Consider the following 19827-nt stretch of genomic DNA (forward strand, 5'->3'; position numbering starts at 1 on the left):
ATTTAAAATAAATTAGGATAAATAAAAGAAAGTTATTCTTCACACGGTAAAATACCTTTTAATTATTAAAAATAAAAATACTTGATCTCACTATAACAAAACTCTTGCTTAAAAAATAAGTTTTTTTTTTTTTTTGAAAAAGTAAATGATAATTTATATACTCTATGACATTAGTGGACGTGGTCTTAGAGTTAGCTTCCATGATTAATGTTTTGATGTTGTGTTCGTGTTGCACGTAAGTTTAAGAAAAAAAAATATATTTATATTTTTCAAAGGGCATTTAAAAGAGTTTTTATTGTTTCAATTTTATTTTTATTCTTATAATCGAACAAAATTTTCGAAAATATATTATCTTACAAATATTATTCAATTTTTTCTTTTCTGTTTTTTTTTTTTACAATACAATTCATTGAAATAAATTTTCTTTTAAGATGGACATTTTTAAAGTAAGGACAAAAAGTTAAAAGCATATTATTTAACTTATAAAATTTTCCTTGAATTTTTAATTACGTTTATAAGCATTTAATTTAAAAAATTCGTTTATAATTAATTTTAGATTTTAATTTAAATTGAATGAGTTTTTTTCTTATTTTCACAGGGTAATCAGACTAACCATATAAACGTCATGAAATAAGAATTTATAAATAGTATTAAATGATAAAAGTCTTATACATAAACTGGTAATATATTGTTTCTGTAAATAATATTACAGAATTTATAATTTTTACAGTAGAAAAAATTATGAGACAAAAATTTCTATAAAAATTGATTTAATAGTTTACTATAAATCATTTTTAAAACTAATGAACTATGACTGTGATTTAATGAATATTGTATTTCATGAAAAGTAAGATTTTTCGATTAATAATATTTTGATAATATTAACCAAAGTAAAATCATGGACTGTAATTTAGAAACTGATACTAGTGCACAAGAAAAACTATGTAACCCAGTAAATGGGGAAAGCGAAATTCAAGATGAAAATTTCGATACTTTTCTGGGTTCAAATTTAACAACTAAGCATGAATCATCTACTCTAAATTCTTCGGATAAAACAGATTCTTATTCTCCAAAGTCACCAGTAAGATCAAGAAGCTCAAGTAGAGAATCGGAAAAATCTAATAAAAGTTTGAGCAATACTTCCGATACATCCGAAAAGAAAAGTAGAAAGTCTGAAAATGAAACTCTCAATTTTGTTGAAGCAGATGCAGAGTTAACAAAAATTAATTCATCAGAAAATAATGTAGATTGCAATGAAAAACAAAACTCAACTGATCAAGATGTAACCACTTGTTATGAAAATAATTGTGATGACAGCAATGTGAATTTACACAACGGCAATGTGGAACAAGATAATAGAAGGTCCAGGAGTGGTTCAAATACTTCAAGAAAATCTAATAGTAAATCACCCGATTTAAGAAAATCTAGGAGTAATTCTGTTACATCTGTAAAAAGCGAATCAGCAAAATCTAGAAGATCAAGAAGTGGTTCAGCTGCATCAAAACATTCAAGAAACGGTTCACCTGCATCTAGAAGATCAAGAAGTGGCTCTGCTGCATCAAGACGTTCTAGAAGTGGTTCAGCTGCATCTAGGCGATCAAGAAGTGGCTCAGTTGTATCAAAACACTCAAGAAATGGTTCACCTGCATCTAGGCGGTCAAGAAGTGGATCTGCTGCTTCAAAACGTTCACGAAGTGGTTCTGCCGCATCAAAGCGTTCACGAAGTGGATCTGCCGCATCAAAACGATCACGAAGTGGTTCTGCTGCGTCCAGACGTTCCCGAAGTGGTTCTGCTGCGTCCAGACGTTCCCGAAGTGGTTCTGCTGCGTCTAGACGTTCTAGAAGTGGTTCCGCTGCATCCAGACGTTCTAGAAGTGGGTCTGCTGGATCGAAACGTTCCCGAAGTGGTTCTGCTGCATCGAAACGTTCACGAAGTGGTTCTGCTGCATCGAAACGTTCACGAAGTGGTTCTGCTGCATCGAAACGTTCACGAAGTGGATCCGCTACATCGAAACGTTCACGAAGTGGATCTGCCGCATCAAAACGTTCACGAAGTGGATCTGCCGCATCAAAACGATCACGAAGTGGTTCAGCTGTGTCCAGACGTTCAAGAAGTGGTTCTGCTGCATCGAAACGTTCACGAAGTGGGTCTGCTGCATCCAGACGTTCCCGAAGTGGTTCTAAAGGATCAAATAGATCACGAAGCAATTCAAAAGAATCCGATCGCTCTAGAAGTGGTTCTCGAAAGTCGCGTTCTAGGTCTACTTCTCCGTCTGGCTCTGAAAAAATATCACGGAAACGTAAACAATTATTATCGGATTCTGAGGAAGAAGAAGTTGTTAAAAAAAAAAAACCTTTGTCTGACAATGAAGAAGATGATGTAGAAAAAGAAAATGTCGAAGATGAACAGGCAAAGACGGAAACTAATGAGGAAAATACGAATGAAAATAATGAAGCTATACTTCCGACAATGTCTGATGATTCAAACGATGGTATTGAGCCATCTAGCAGGTAAATAATAATAATAATAAAATCAAAACATGTAAATATTAAAAAAAAAAAAAAAAAAGGGTATACATACTTATTGTTAATTTCCAGTTTGGACATGCTTTCCGATTTTGATTTAATGCTTCAAAAAAAGAAAGAAGAGCAAACTAAGAGAAAAAGACGGAAAGATATTGATATTATTAATGACAATGACGATATAATTGCTCAGTTGATAGGAGATATGAAAGGAGCAGCAGAAGTAAATATTAAACAAAATTTTTTTTTTTTTGCATTATTGAAGTCTTTATGTATTTGATTTTTAATTTAATCCTAATGTCCTTGATTTACAGGAGGATAGAAAGTTAAATCAAGAAATGCAACCGGCAACAAATAAAATAGCCATGCTACCAACCGTAATGTCCCAATTAAAGAAACATGATTTGCAATTAGCTTTCATCGAACATAATGTCTTATCAGTTTTAACCGATTGGTTAGCTCCTATGCCAGACAGGAGTTTACCTTCTCTTAGAATTCGTGAAAACATATTGAAATTGTTAAGTGAATTTCCTAGGGTGGATCAGTCAACATTGAAACACTCCGGCATCGGGAAAGCCATTATGTATTTATATAAACATCCGAAAGAAACAAAGGAAAATAAGGAGAGAGCCGGGAAATTAATTAACGAATGGGCAAGACCCATATTTAATTTGTCGACGGATTTTAAAGGTTTAATATCACTATTAAATATTAATTAGTACAATTTTTTCAAAAATTATTTATGATTCATGTTTATTGCAGCAATGTCTAGGGAAGAAAGACTGCAAAGAGATTTGGAACAAAATCCAAAAAGACTTAGATCTTCGAACGATACCTCTTACAGTGAAGACAAAGATATTAGCAAAGCTTTTAAGGACGATGGTAAACCTTTAAGACCTGGAGATAAGGGTTGGGTTGCCAGAGCCAGAGTTCCGTTACCTTCGACAAAAGATTACGTAAATCGACCCAAATGGAAAGTCGATACCGATATTAGCAGAGTAAGCAAAATATTTGTAGTTTGGGGGTGGGGCGGGGAAGGGGATGGGGAAATTAATCAACGCAATATTTAAATAAATTATTTTTATGTTTTTTTTTTTTTTTTTTTACAGTCGACGAAAAAACAAATGAATCGATTTGAAAGGCACATGAAAAATTATATAGATAATAAAAGACTCAAACAATCTAGAAGAGCAGTTGAAATATCAATAGAAGGAAGAAAAATGGCTTTGTAATTTTTATTTTTTTAATAATATTATATTAGCTAAAGTAAATATTTTTTTTTGTTTTATTTTGTGTGTCCATTAATAATGGTAATAAAAATAATAATTAAAAATAAAATAAAATTTTTAATTTAAAATGAAAATAATAGGCATGTAATTTTTTACTTCAAAATAAGATGGTGTACATCATAATATAAATTATTTAGGAGCCTCGATCAACTTATTTTTTTTATTATTATAACTTACGTTTTGAATATTTATCGATTGAAAAAAATAAATAAATAGTTTATTTAATAAATTTTTAAGAAATTTATATATATATAAGGGAAAAATTGCCATTAAAATAATACAATTTAGAAAATATCTTTTTATTTAATTATTAAATATAATTATTTTTCGTTTAAGATAGTTTTTTATTTAAACTAAAAATATTATTATTATTTCAATAATATTTTTTTATTATTATTTAATTTTAATTAAATACATTACAAGTGTATATACTAAATAAATGAACGAACCATTTTACACATAAAAAAAATTAAATACAAATTTTTCATTTGTAATTTATTTTTTAAACTAATCTTAAACACTTTTAAGATTTTTTTTTTACTTTTACGAAATTTTTATCATTTCAAATAAAAAATTATTTTCCATTTTTTATTTAATTAAAGCACAAAACATTTAAATTTTTGTCAAATAACTCACTCTCAATGTGTATTAAACAAAAAAAAAAAAGAAACCCTTAACAAAGAAAAATTTAGATAAATTTAGTTATTCTCAAAATTTTCATTAAAATTTTCTCTAAATCAAAAAAAAAAAAAAAAAAAATTAAATTTTACTAATTTAAATAATATTTTTTTAAGGTTATCATATATATAATTTTTTTTCTTTTTTTTTACATTAGTTTTATTATTATTTTTTTTTTTTTTCAACTTTTAAAAAAAGACAAAATTATAGACGTTTAGATTTATAAACCTTTTATTATTATTTTTTTTCTCTCATCTTTTTTATAAAGCAGATCGATGATTAATTATTATTATTATTATTCCTTTGAAATCATTTTAAGTAATATATTAATCTACTTTTACAACGCTGTAGATTTTTCGAACAAACCAAAAACATGCAAAAAATCCAATTGTGCCTGAAAAAAAAAAAAAAAAAAAATTTATTTCAAATATTTAATAATGTTTTAGAAAAAAATGAATTTTTTTTTTTTTGTAAACTTACCGGTTAGTAAGAAAAAAAGGAATACAATGATTAAGGTATAACCAAAGTATAAAAATGTGGACGCAGCATCTTCAATACTTAGCTTTGTTACAAAGTAATGAATGCAGTAAATAAACAAATAAAATGCGGTAAAACCACTCGTTAAGAAACTTCTCCACCACCAATGATAATCCTATAATTATTATTAATTTGTAAGAAGTCTTAAAAATGATTTTTTTTATTTAAAAAAAAAAAAAAAAACCTGAATGCGTACCTCAGCACAGAGATGAAAGTAACACAATAATATTGTTGTTTCTGAACAAGTTATTACCAATATTAAAAATACGAGAAATAAAAATCCAAACATATAATACATTTGGCTCGACCTGAAAATCAATTAAATGATAGTAATAATAATTTTTTTTTTTTTAAATTTAAACCTTAGGTATATAAGGTATTTTTCATTAAATTACATTCAAAAATTTTTACGGCGGCATTTACCACGTTCAAAATCAAACCACGTGTTTATAATAAAACTATTCAAGTAATATAAATAGTAATAATAATAATAATAATTACCATAGGGAATTTAAAATAAAAAATAGTTGAATAAATATACAACCAAAGGGTAAAACACCTCCCATCACGACTCCCGGCAATGGTTGAGTGTAAATACTTTGATCAGGTATCTGTCTAGGAATCTGATTGGTTCGAACTGGATGTTCGATGGGCTGAAAAATATCATTTATAACATATATATCAATTATCGAATGGGTACAAGTGCTAAAATGGATAAGTTATAACGGTAAATAATATTTTCACAGGTGATGAGTACCCTTTTGGTAAAACCGAAATACGCTCCCACAAAGGTGAGGGGAACTGATACGCAAAGCCAAAGTGCTAAAAGAGCAACTAAAGTTGAAAAAGGCACTGCAGCCGAACTTCCTTCACCCCAAAGAACTAAATCCATGACAAAAAATAAAACAAAAACTATTCTGAAATAATGAAAACAAAAATAAATTTAATTTCAAATTTTTTTTTTTTTAAAAAGTATAGATAAGTTTTCAAAAGAAAATTTAATTATTATTATTATTTTTTAGGATTTACCCGGGAGCAAGCATCGAAGTAAGTAATACGTTAGATTTCCACTTATCACCACCAAAGCTTTTGTAGATTCTCGACGATACGTATCCGGCTGGTGTCCCCAAACAAACATAGAGAACAAGTGCACAAGTCATTAACGCTCCTCTATTTGCAGGTGAGAGAAATCCAAGGCAGGCGAAAGCTAAACATAAATAATAAGAAAACAATTTAAACAAGCCTTTATCATACAAAAAATAAAAAAAAAATAAAAAAAAAAAATTATGACGTACCCAATGTTACTAGTGTCATACAAAAAACTTGAGTTCCAGAACCTAAAAATACGGATAAAAGCATTCCTTTTCTCGGGGGTCTAAAAACATCTCCGTGAACCAATTTCCAACCAAATTCCTCTTGTGCATCCTCTCCTGAATCGATTTGATTATATCTAGAAATATCTTTATGAAGTGTTCGTAACATAATCATGGCGACCATTCCGGAGAGAAACAATACAATAACCATTGAATTTAAAATACTAAACCACTGAATATTCGTGTGGGGCATTGATTCCAGAATGTAATCCCATCTTGATGACCATTTAACTTTATCATTTTCCTTTAAAAAATATATATTAATATTAAAAAATAAAAACTAATTAATTATATTGTATCAATTTGTAATGGTACTAACCAGAAATGTAACATTGTAAGTATATGTAATACTAAAATTTGTTCCTTTTTCTGGAGTGTTTAATTTAAATGAAAGGGGTTCTGCTGAAAGAGAACAATCTGGATGTCTTGGGTCCTTATGACGTATGCTTCGAGGTGTAACTTTGACAGCTAAAAAAGTAAAAATAATTTATTAAAGAAAAACAATGTTAATATTATTAAATAATTGCTTTTTCTGCACCTCTTTAAAACAAAGTTGACCTTGTACTTACAAATGATACGACCTCCCTTGCTTTTAAATGAAGAACCCCATTCTTCTTTTTCTCCACTGTGATAACTAATAACCAAGTCAACATGGTTGGTAATGTAATAAGTATCTGGTTCTCTGTAGGATTTCTAGCAAAAAAAAAAAAAAACAAATATTTTTTATTAATAAAAATTTCATTAAATGTCCACAACTCTGTTAAACATATAATTTGTTAAATTTTTTTTCCAAAAGATTTAAATTTTATTTTAACATTACTACGATAATGATATTATAGAGCACAAAAAAACTCACATCGATACTACATTCCCTTGATCCCTTCCCAACAAAGCAGCCCATTGGGAACCCTGTATTACAATATTGTTTACCTCCCTCTAACATGTGGCACCAAGTTACAGGCATGTTGTCTGGACAAAGAAATTATTTAACACATTACATCAATCATACAAAAACAATAAAAAGTTATTAAAAAATTAATGAAATTTTAATGCTGCTTAATTATTTTCTTACCAACTATCCAATGATGTTGATAATTTAAACTTATTCCTTTTTTAATGAATAAAAGTTTTTCTATGTCTTCTTTGACTCCTGCTGTATAAGTTTTTGTACAAACAGGAACACATTTTTCTTCTTTTAAAAATTTTATTTTATAGGGTGAAGGTTGAATTCTTTCTCCGAAAACAACTTGCCCAAGGTTTTCAACTGGTGCTTTACTATCATCATTCGGTAGACAAAAATCAAAGCTGAAAAACATTTTGACATTTATTGAAATTAAGACAAAATTTAATGAGGAGAGAAATTTCCTGCAAAGAGGTAAATAAATTTTAAAAAAATATAAAAAACTTACTGTTTATACTCAAAGGGAAGGACGATTTGCTCAGTGTTCAGCCTGTTTACATATAATGGTATATCAGACTAAAAAAAATCAAAAGATGAAAATGTTTAGTGAGGTAAAAAGAAAAGACAAAAGAAATAGTATTCTTATAACAATTTCAATAGTTTTTATCTAACCTTACATCCGTGAGTTTGGTACTCTTCTTCGACACAATAATTTACAGGAGCTAACCCCGGCAAATAAAAACCAAAACCACCGTTTAAAAAAACCAACAAGAAAAGCGCTGATAAATTCATGATTAATTATAATAAAAAAAAATAAAATGTTAAATATATTCAAATTAAAAATGAATACATTTCATTTAAACATTTTTCAGGTTCTTTAAAATGTAATACTCGGTAGACACTGTAATATAATTGGTGTTATTATAATATCATAAAAAGACACGTCAAATTATTGTATATCTTAAACAAGAATGCTCATAAATAACATAGAGTTATGTCATAGAGTTAAAAAATATGTTTCTATTGGCACGATGATTGGAAAGCTATTTTCCTTTGAACCTTAATTATCAATTTCAATTTGATTAGTTTTAGCAAAAAAAAAGAAAAACCATGCAAATTAAATATGGGAAAACAACTTTAAATAAAATTAATTAAAAAATAATACGCACTTTTTATTTTTTATTTTTCTATAAAGCTTTATCATTTATTATCTTACAGTTTTTCCTGTAAATTTTTATTATTTAAAATTGTATTAAAAATAAAAAATTACATAATAATAAAATAGATAAAAGATAATTATTAAATTTTAATTTTAAAATAATATGTTTTTAATTACTTTAGGCTATTCTAATTTATTATTTTTGAAAATATATATTGAGTCAATTAATTTAATTTAATTTAATTGTTAAAAATATATGAATATTAATGATAAATGAATTTTTTATAAGATTTTAACTCAATGGAAAAAAATTAAAGATATACTTTTAATTTTGTGTCATGAGAAAAATTCATTAAACGGTTTAAAAAAAAAAAAAAAATAGTCTAACGGATTTGGATAATAATAATTGTAAATTTGCTTTATGATATGATATATTCAAATAAATTAATACCAAATCTTTTTTTTTTTTTAAATACTTGTAAGGATTTTTATTTATTGTTTGCTCGTAATGACACCACGTTAAATAAAATTAAATAAAAAAAGTTTTCCTTATGTCAACAATAGTATTCAAGAGAAAGAATCTTTTTTTATAAAAATTTTTTAACTGTATCATAAAAAGGAAGATAACAATAAGCAAACAAATTTAGTTTTTTTTTTTTTTTGAAATAAAAAATAAAAGATGCGAGATAAAATTTAAATGAATTCAAAAAAAAAAAAAAAAAAGTTAACAATTTATGTGCCAAAATGTCAAGAAAACAGTCACATATATTCTCAAAGATTAATTTTTACAAGATTTTCAATTTTAAAATTTCCATTTGAATTTCATTGTGACGGAGTTGTTTTTCAAAATGTCACGGCTTCCAACACAATTTCTATCACTTTTCATTGTCAAAAACTTCTTTAAATCCTCTCATCTGTTTTTTTTGTCCCCCCATTTTTTTTACCTCTGTACCTTATGTTTAATGCAAAAAAAAATTTTTTAAATATGAAATTAAATCATAAATAAAAAATTATTGATATTAAAATTATCATTTGGTGTCATCCCTGTGGATTCAATGGATTCCTTCTTCATTCCCATCACCAACAGCAACAGTTTTTCAAAATTTGGTTATTATTTGTTCTTCGGTAATAAAATATTTACGAGAAACCTAATATCATATTAATAATAATAATAGTAGAAAATCCTTTAGAAGTTTGGGGTTAAAGTAGGTGAAAAAAAAAAAAAATTATTTTCATGACTTAATTGTTGTTTTTCCCATAAAGAAGGTACCGAAATATTCTCTCAAAACGATTTTAAAATCCATAAATAAATAAATAAAAAATACATAATTATGTATCGTTTATTGAGCATAACTAATCATAATTAAATATATATAAATATATATATTTATATGTAATTAGTTTTTTTTTACCTGTAATTAAATAATGATTATAATGATTTTGTTGGAATTTGTTTTTCTTTTTAGGAACTGAATACAACAAACAAAACAACAATAATTTTTTTTTTTTTTTGTTTAAATATAACAAAGTACCTTACATATTTTTATATTTAAAAAATTTTTAAATAAATTAATTAATAATAAAAAAAAAATAACTTATAAAAATCACGAGTACTTTATCAGGTATGTTTATATATATATATATATATATATAAATGGAGTTACATAAATAGAAAAAATTAATTTATATAAAGAAAATAACTGGCTATAGATAATAAATAATTATAAATAATAGTATGGACGCGTAGGGTCTTTTAAATTTTCTTCCTTAACACCTTTTTTTTAAAAAAAAAAAAAAAAAAAAAAAAAAAAAAAAGAAAAAACCACGGTGGTCCGTCATGTCATAATGTCTTCATAAAGGCGTGAACGTTTTGTATAATGTCAACTTGGTCAAATTTGACTAGTTTTATCATTAGACGTTAGTCAGTCAGTCAGTCAGTCAGTCAATCAGTCAGTCAGTCAGTGAGTCGGTTGGTCGGTCGGTCGGTAAAAACAGTCACAGTCCTGAGCATTGTGTATGTTATTATTATTATTATTATTTAACGTTAAAAATTTTGAGTCCGTTTTTTTGTCTCTTCTCTCTCACATAGTAAAATTTTACGTTATCTTTGGTATAAAGCGCTTCTTATCGTAAGTCATTGAGTTAATTTGTTCAGCCCGTAATTTTTTTTTTTTCCTTTTTTCCTTTTTTTTTTTTTTTTTCCTTTTTCGAGTTTTCTTTTGTTGTCCCTCGTTTTTTTTTTTAGTTTCTGTTATTCACATAAGCTCTGTAAGCGAGCGAATGAGATCCGTGTGGGTCGGTATTGAACATTCTGTCGTGATGATCTGAGTGATGTTCATGGGCTACTACTTCGTAGGTATGATGATCGTGTTGATCTCCGCTGAAGAGTTTTTTCAAACCGATAACACCGACTAATACCAATGCGACTTTGGCGATCATTAGAGCTTTTAAGGCAAGAGCGGCCAAAGCCTTTAACGCTAAACCCATATGAGATGCAGCCCATAGTTTTCCAAGTATAAGATAAGGAAGAATTTTCTTTCCCTTTTTCCTGGCTGTAAACAACAAGAAAAAAGATATTTTTTTTTTTGATAAAATAAAATAAAATTTTCCACCACAAAAGTAGTAGAGCAATCTGGATACTTGATTACATCGACGTTTATCTCTCATTCTCGTCTAAAAATAAAAATTTTAATAATAATAATAATAATAATAATAAAACCAAATGAAATTCAAATATTAAAGAAAACTTTATATGTCATTCAGTGAATTTTTAATGTTTATACTTACTAAATACTTGTATATAAAAATATATTATAATATAATAATATATTATATTAACACAAAATTCACATATTTTAAAGGAGAAGAAGAAGAAAAAAAAAATTTTCTTATTGCAAGAAAATGCGCTTGAATTGCTGAATGTTTTTGAAATTGACACATGCATCGACGACATATTGAATAGTTTTCTTTTTTTATTTAAGATAATAAACTAAGGAGTAATTGGGGGAGAGGAGGGTTGTGTGTGTGTCTGTGTGGGTGGGTGTGGAAATATTTGAATTTCATTTCGTTAAAGCAAATTAAATTAAAATAAGTGTGTAAAAGCTGTTTTCTTTTGCGTCTATTCAATGAATACTAATAAATAATATATATAAAAAAGCAAATTTATATCATAAGCCTGGATAAAAATTTTATAGAAATAATAATAACTAAGAGAAATAAGAAAAGCAAGTTTTTTTTTAAAAAAAAATGATAAATCATAAGATAAAGCGAGCTAAGATATAAAATATTAAAACGGAAAAACGTCGGTTTTTCTTTTAATTATTCCGCGCCCCCCCCCTCTACGCCCTCCCTCTCTAATGCCCGCCTAAAAAAATTTTTCCCTTGTTTTTTGTTTTTAAAATTTTACTTACTTAAAAAATTTAAAATGTATCACTTGAATTGGGGCAAAAGAAAACAGCTTCGGAAGTGTTAATGGATCAGTGATCTCCTCCGTGGTGAGTGAGTTTCTTCAGACCAATGATGGCAGCGATAACAAGAGCTATCTTGCCGACAACTAAAGCTTTAGCTGCAATAGCTGCTATTCCCTTTAATGTTACTGCATACCACATGCTAGCCATATAAGCTCCCATGGCGAGAATCGGTAGTATTTTTTTCCCTTTTTTTCTTGCTGAAATCGGAAAAGTACAACATTAGCTGAAATTAAAAATCGTAGTGACAAATTCTATCCGAGAATTCTTCATCATCATCATCATCATCATCATCCAATCATTCCCAATAAGTGTATTGGAAGCTTAATTCTAAAACCTTTTTAAAATTAAAAAAAAAAAAATTTTTTTTTCCAAATTGGATTTATGGAACTGGACAGAAAAAATAAAAAAAATCAGGTGAAAAAGTTAATTTAATTATTATTATTATTATTAAGAGAATTTCAAAATAAAATTTAATTAATTTTTTTTTTTTTCAAATAAAATTATTCAAAATGGAAAAAAAAAAAAAAAACAAGTTTTTGAAATGTTGACCGAAATATAAATGGCAAGAATAGAAGGAGGGGGGGATGGTAGAGGAGAAGAGAAAATTTAAATTATAATTAATAATTTCATTTCTTCTTCTTCCCCCCTCTTTCCCCTCTTTCCCCTCCCGGCTAAATCCAGTTAAAAAAAAAAAACAATTTTGACATTCACTGTGAATTTTCATGTTTTTTTTTTTTTACGTTCATTCATAAAAAAAAAAATTATTACCATGTTCAAGTTTAACGGTCTTTACAAAAAAAAAAAAAATAATTATAATTAAATTCTAAAAAAATTTTTCTAAACACTAAAATAATAATAATAATAATAATAATATTTGAGTCAAGTGAAAGGAATATAATAATACTGGAAGAACAGGTCACCGCAAAAAAACTTGAATGTAAATTTTCTACGTTCGGAGCCACCGAAGGGGAATAAAAAACAAAAACCAGGTCAAACCGTTTCATCTGGTTTATAGTTGTCCGATTTGGTTCTTCATCCATCAACTGTAAGGTAACGACCTCGTCGTCGTGGTCATTCATTTTATAAAAAAGGATCCTAAACCTTAAAAACCTTATTATGATGTCATTAATGGCAAATTATCCAAAATAATAATCAAATCTTAATTTATCTTTTAATAATTAAGTTGTTAACACTTTTTTTTTTTTGTGATAAGATAACATCCGTTCCAGGTCGATGTTAATCGAAATATATAAAAAAAAAAGAAAATGTTTTCGTTGATATTTATGAAGTGTAAAATAATTTTGTCGCCATTAAATAATTAAAAAAGTTTTTTTTTTTTTTTTTTTAAGTGATATAAACTAGAAAGTCGAAGAAAAAAAAAAAAAAACTTTTCTAAAAAATTTACGTTAGTGACCGATTGTGTTTAAATAAATAAATAAAAATGGAGGATTCGAAAAAGGCATCGGAATTAACAGGGGAGGGGGGCGGGAAAAAGAAAAGTGTTTTGTTATCAAAAAAAAAGAAACTCACCTTCTACGACATCAGTAGAGTCATTGTCGGCGAAATTTAATTGAAGTTTGTGACCTTGAAAGAATTCAGTTAGTTTTCCCAAAATCATTTGATCCAAAGTTTCTTCTTTTTTCCCGAGTTCTCTAGGTAGACTTGCAACTAATTCTTCTTCGGTTAAGGCTCTGCCAGAACGGGCTCTCGAAGAAGCGTTGGCATCGGCAACGAGTGATAAACCATCGGTAAGAGATATGCTGTCCTTTCTGAGTACTCGATCCAAAAACGTGACCGCTTTGGCTTTTAAACAAACGGAAAATGGATCCCCGCTCGAACAATCGCTCAACATTCTTTGTATCATGTTGATTTGTTTGGATGGAAATGACCACCATGAAGATTCATCGTCGACTTCGTTTGTTTTTTGATTTTCTTGGTACGATCTTGGAACATCACTGAAATTATCATCGATCCTATTTGTCACGGAAGCACTCGTCAATACCAATAAACACGCACCAGTAAAACACAATAAAAAATTTCTCGAAATCATTTTAGTTATTTAAAAAAAAAAAAATTACTTTCGATTTCGATTCAATTTTTTTATTTTAGTATAAACCTAACTCTATGATGTCTCAGTTATTTTTGAAGTTCAATGTCAAGTGCAGCAGCTTTTATACATCGCCTTTAAAACTGATCCACATTTCCAGTTCCATACGTTGGCTATACCCCTACTCTAAAACCTCATAAAGATACCATCATACACGCCTCAGTAAAAGTTAATAACTGGTGCGGATAGACCAGTCCAGTCTACAATATTATCACTTTCTTTTAGATTTTTGTCAACCACCTTATTTGTGACACTTTTTTTTTTTTGTTTTTTTTTTGCCTTTTCTCTTTCCGTTCAAAATTTTTCTTATTTTCCCTTCCCCCCACTCCCCGCAAATTAACTATTAACAACTCGTTTTAATTTCATTCAAGGAAAAAAAAAAAACAAAATTTGAATTTTAGGTTATTATTATTATGGTCACTCTTAAACACGACAACATTCTTATATGTCGGGGTTGTTTTTGTGTCCAGGTTTCCACCCGACGATTCCTTACATATTATTATTATTATTATTAAAATTTTTGAACCTTTTTTTATTTATGGATATTTAATAACAACATTTGTTTATTAAAAGGATGAAAACGGTCGTAAAATAAAAAAAAAACTAATGATAGCTCATCAATCGTAAAAAAAAAAAAAAATTAATCGAGGGTAAATAAATAAAATGGCGTACTTTCTTTTATTTAATAAGTTTTTATTAATAAAATTATTAATAGTTCATTATTATTATTTATTTATAAAAATAAATAAAAAAGATAAACGCAAATAAATCTCGTAATTACAGGTCCGTGTTATACCGTGATAACAATAAATTGAAAAATTTTTTATCAATAAAATTATTAATGACAATAATAATAATAATAATACGTCATGGTAAATATGACGGGGTTTTAATTAAAGGGTTAATTATTAATAATAAAAAAAAGCAATAAAATAATAATAATAATAAATAGAAATCTATCCATCAAAATGGGTGGCAAGCAACGGGGCGTACCATGGGTCATTGTATTTAATTATTATTATTATTTGTTATAAACAATTTGAAATGTTATTTAAATCGATATATTTATTTATTTAACTTATTAATTAATTAATTATTATTATTATCACTTGTTAAAATAAATGAATGACGGACGGACGGACGGTATCAATGTGGAAACATCAAATTTTTTTTTTTTTTTAAATAATAAATTCAGGTTTTATTATCATCATTATTATTATTATTTTTTTAATGTATGTAAATATTAAGGTTTATTGTCCAAAGTGCGTGCGTGCGCGTGCGTGGGAATCGGAAAAAAATTTTTTTATTAACGGATTATTGTTGATAATTGATGGATGGACAATAAAAAAAAAAATTGCACGCATCCTGTTCTATATTTATTATAAGAAAAAAACGGATTATTTTTTGGCGGGAAAATTAAAATTATTATTATTATTATTATTTGATATCGATAAGAAAAATTTACGCGAGTGAAAATAATAATAATAAAATTTTTTACGAGTGAAAAGTAAATTAATTGAAAGTTTCCACGTTTGATTATGTCAATTAATTTTTTTTTAAAAAAAAAACTTCAACTTTCTAATAAAAAAAATTTTTTTTTCTCTTAAATAAGGTTTGAAATTATTTGCAATACAACAACAACCACAATAACAACAATCACAACAAACAACAACAACCACAACAAAAAAAAAAAAAAAATTAATCGGAAAATAAATTTTAATCAAAAAAAAAAAAAATTACAATTTAAATATTGACGACGACGACAACGACATACAATTTTTTTTTTTTCCCCATGAATAACCAATTATTTATCATCATTATTATTATTATTAATAATTAATCACGTGATTGTATTTTTATTAAATCTTCTTTTTTTTATATAATTATTGTAAAAATAGTTTTTGTAAAATCCAATTCGTAACACGAAAAAAAAAAAAAAAAAAAAAATTAAAGTTTTTTTCGTGATGACTTTCTTGTCATTGTCGTGGAATGAACGAACGAATGAATGAATGAATGAATGATTGAATGATTGAATGATTGATTGGTTTTATTATTGAAAGAGAGTTCACGGAAAAAAAAAGAAATTAATTGATTAAAAGTGTCGTTTAGGTTGCACGTAGGTATAACGGAGGATTAAATTTTTTTTTTTTGTCGCGGAAAATTAAAAAATTTTTTTTTACGTTCATTCATAAAAGATAGATGATGATAATGATGATGATGATGATGATGATGCGTGACCGTTTGTTGTTACAGACGAGGCCAATTCTAATTTTTTTACACAGTTTCCAGTTTTTTTTGAGATCCTGATTAATGTTGAATGACTGGTTTGCACTTATTTCCAATTTTCTTTTTTTTTTGTAAAATGAAAGTTACGCGGTGGTCACTTTATAATAGACTTTATATTGTATTACAGTAGATTTTAGGGTCATAGGTAGGTACCAGGTTCCGATTTATTATTATTATTATTATGGTAGCCAAATGGAAAGTTTATTTTTTTTATTTAATGACACCTGTTACTTTCGTCGATACTTCTTTTTTTTCGTGTGCCCTTTCCCTAATTCTGTAGTTGTTGTTGTTGTTGTTGTTGTTTTGACTAAATTCTCTTCTTTTTTTTTTTGAGGGGGGGGGTAATTATTTTTAAATTTATTAAATTTCAAAATTCTTGTTTTTAAAATGTATTTAAATTCCAAAACAAAAAATTTATTAATTAACACAAAATTGATAACTCCATCCACGAGTGATGATGATGATAATGATGATAAGAAATGTTATCAGTAAAATTTGATAAAATAAAATGTAAAAGTATTTATATTAATTGAAATATTAATTATGATAACAAACGGAAAGTAAAAATAATTTTGCAAAGAAAAGAAAATAATTTTTTTTTTTTGTAAAAGTGAGTGAAATTTTTATAGAAAAAGTCAAAAAAAAAAAAAAAAGAAATTTTTGCTATTATTCAAAAACGTTTTACTTTAATAATAATAATAATTAAATGTTTTTTAATTTTTTTTTACGACGTGGAATTAGGAAAATTAAAATAAATAATAACTTATCTAAAACCACGTGGGTTCATTATAATAATAAATAATTAAAGGACGTAAAAAAATAATTTTAATAATGATTTTTTTCGAAGATAAAAGTAAAAAAAAAAAAATTTTTAACGAGATTTAAATAATGTTTAACCTTTTGACCCCGAAAAGAAAATTTTTTCTTTTTCAAATCATTCATCCAGATGTTCTCCATACGAGAATTTTATTTCAAAAAAATTTTTTATTACGTAAAAAAAAAAAAAATTAACTATTGATGTGATATCGATACTTAATTATCATTATTATCATTTGTTTTTTTTTTTTCTGGAATTTTATATTCCCGTTAGTTTGTCTTTAAAATTGTTGGGGGCGGGGGGGACCAGACTCGTCACGGTCCTTTCGTTCAAATTCCTCCCTAATTTGAAAAAAAAAAAAAAAAAAAACTGGTAACTCATTTAAAATTAATCATGTAATTGGGTCATTAAATTTTAACATGCGAAAATTATTAAAAAATAATAATGATGATAATAATAATAATAAATGATATTCTCGGTTGTTGTTGTTGTTGTTTTGGAGGGAAATACATGTTTTAAAATTTTTTTTTGGTCGAGTGAATAAAGAATTTGGTAAAAGATTTTTCTATTGTTTAAAAAAAAAAAGTGTATTTTGCGGTCAATAGAAAAATTATTATTATTATTATTTATAATATACCTGTGATTAAGGATATTAATTTTACAATTAATATTATATATTTCATTCATTTTTATTATCCTCATCATTATTATTATTATTTTGAAAATGTAAAAAATTTTAAAATGGACGACCAACGAAAGATTGTAAAATAAATCAACTTTTAAACCGGACCTTAAAAAAAAAAAAAAAGTCAACTTCCTCTCTCGCAATGTGGTCTTCTTTGTATAACTTGTATCTGTTTTGTTGACCACTTTAATAATGATAATAATGATAATGATAATGATAATAATATTAATTAAACTTAATTATTATAACCAATAAAATGTTCAGTTAACACGAGCCTTAAGGCATTGAATTTTTTTTTATTTTATTAATTACGTGTTAAAAAAAAGGTTTCGAAGATGAAATCGATGATGATGATGATTATAGGTACGTACCAATTTTCACGACAGTAAAATATTATCATTATTATTATTACGACGTTTTTAATTTTAATATTAAATTAATTAAATATGATTTTCCTGGTATGAAAATAACAATATTAAAATCTCCGAAGGATGTTAAATATTTGCAAGTCTACTTTTATCATTATTATTATCATTATTATTATCATTATCATTATTATTATTATTATTATTATTATTATTATTATTATTATTATTATTATTATTATTATTATTATTATTATTATCATTATTATTATTATTAGAAATTAAAAAGAGAGAGAAAAATTTGTTTTTTTTTTGGCCTTAAAAATAATATAAATATGAAATTATTGAAGGATACAATCACAAAACCAATTTTTTTTTTTACAGACGTGAACACAGATTCGGCACACTTTTTCTCACTTTCATTTCACCAACTGGAACAATAAATTATAAATTAATATTTTCTCTCTCTCTCTCTCTCTCTTTCTCTCTCTTTCTCTTCCCTTATTATTCCAGTCATTAGACATAAACATTTGATTTTTTTCGTGGTTGTTTTTTTTTTTGTAAATTTCTATTAAAAATTCCTCATTAATATTAAATTAATTTTTTTAAATTATTATCATTATCATTATTATTATTATCATTATTATTATCATTGTTTCAAACAACGTTGGTTAAGCGTGAGATTCGTAAAGTTTGAGTGAATCCAATAAAAAATTAATTATTTTCTATTTTTTTTTTTTTTTTTATGCGATGCGGATTAAAAATGAATGCACGGCTGGAGAAGAAAAAAAAATTTTTTAAAGTTTCACGTGTCGGTTTTTTTTTTTTTTAATTAACTAAAAAGTGTTATTGTTGTTGTTGTCGCCATCATCATCATCATCATCATCATCATCATCATCATCATTATTATTATTACTACTTTTTTTTTTGTACTTGTAACTTTCTTAAATCGTACGATCTTGTTTTCGTGACACAAGACTAAAAAAAAAACATATCAGTACGTGAAAGTTTGCGTATTTTCTTAGTTTTATTATTATTATTATTATTATTATTATTATTATTATTATTATTAATCATAAAAGTAAATCGGTTTGATGATGAAGGCCTTGACGAGAGTTATATCGATAAAAAAAAAAAACAGAAAAACGAGTACAGATGTAAAACAAAGTTAAAATAATTATTTTGTTTTTTATCTAAAAAAATAAAAAAAATATTTGAGTTATTATTATTATTATTAAAAGTTTTACTGTTATCATACTAGTTTATAGGAAAACAACGTATGTAATGTGATTTGATTTAAATTGATGTTTGTTTGTTTGTTTATTTGTTGTCTGTTGTTGTTGTTTTAAATGCGAACAAATGCACGATATTTAAATTTTTTTTTATTTTTGCTCCCAGGTCATAACGGGCCATAATTAAATAAGTTTTTTTTTTTTTTATTTTTTTGGCCAACTTTCTCACCTGGTGGCATTTTAGTGGTTGATCTATTTTTTTTTTTTTTTTTTTCATGTCCGTCATATTGTTAATGATGCCAGGAGCCGAGAAAGTTGATTCATCATTTATTGGTTACAAATACCACCATTGCGATGGGGGGGGGGGTGGTGGTGGTGACGTCAACAAAATTTTTCTCGGGGTAG

At 26.4% G+C, this 19827-nt stretch overlaps 3 protein-coding genes across 3 annotated transcripts; 1 reads left to right on the forward strand and 2 right to left on the reverse strand.

Moving 5' to 3' along the window:
* Window positions 1-898: 898 nt before the first annotated feature.
* Phum_PHUM465390 (uncharacterized protein) lies at window positions 899-3755 on the forward strand (the record flags this gene model as incomplete). Its single annotated transcript, XM_002430125.1, has 5 exons — window positions 899-2472; window positions 2599-2746; window positions 2838-3213; window positions 3286-3521; window positions 3633-3755. The coding sequence occupies 5 exons, from the start codon at window positions 899-901 to the stop codon at window positions 3753-3755; spliced, it is 2457 nt and encodes an 818-aa protein (XP_002430170.1).
* Window positions 3756-4816: 1061 nt separating this feature from the next.
* Phum_PHUM465400 (uncharacterized protein) lies at window positions 4817-8093 on the reverse strand (the record flags this gene model as incomplete). The annotated part of the gene is made up of 13 exons (XM_002430126.1): window positions 4817-4884; window positions 4971-5142; window positions 5224-5335; window positions 5529-5680; window positions 5785-5944; window positions 6057-6234; window positions 6323-6644; window positions 6720-6868; window positions 6970-7093; window positions 7257-7369; window positions 7473-7705; window positions 7810-7877; window positions 7974-8093. The coding sequence occupies 13 exons, from the start codon at window positions 8091-8093 to the stop codon at window positions 4817-4819; spliced, it is 1971 nt and encodes a 656-aa protein (XP_002430171.1).
* Window positions 8094-10701: 2608 nt separating this feature from the next.
* On the reverse strand, window positions 10702-13980 carry Phum_PHUM465410 (uncharacterized protein; the record flags this gene model as incomplete). The annotated part of the gene is made up of 3 exons (XM_002430127.1): window positions 10702-11012; window positions 11975-12127; window positions 13461-13980. 3 exons carry the CDS (start codon window positions 13978-13980, stop codon window positions 10702-10704), a joined length of 984 nt encoding a protein of 327 aa, XP_002430172.1.
* Window positions 13981-19827: the final 5847 nt, after the last annotated feature.

Source organism: Pediculus humanus, genomic scaffold, assembly GCF_000006295.1.
Source record: "Pediculus humanus corporis 1103172108248 genomic scaffold, whole genome shotgun sequence".
Classification (NCBI taxonomy): domain Eukaryota; kingdom Metazoa; phylum Arthropoda; class Insecta; order Psocodea; family Pediculidae; genus Pediculus; species Pediculus humanus.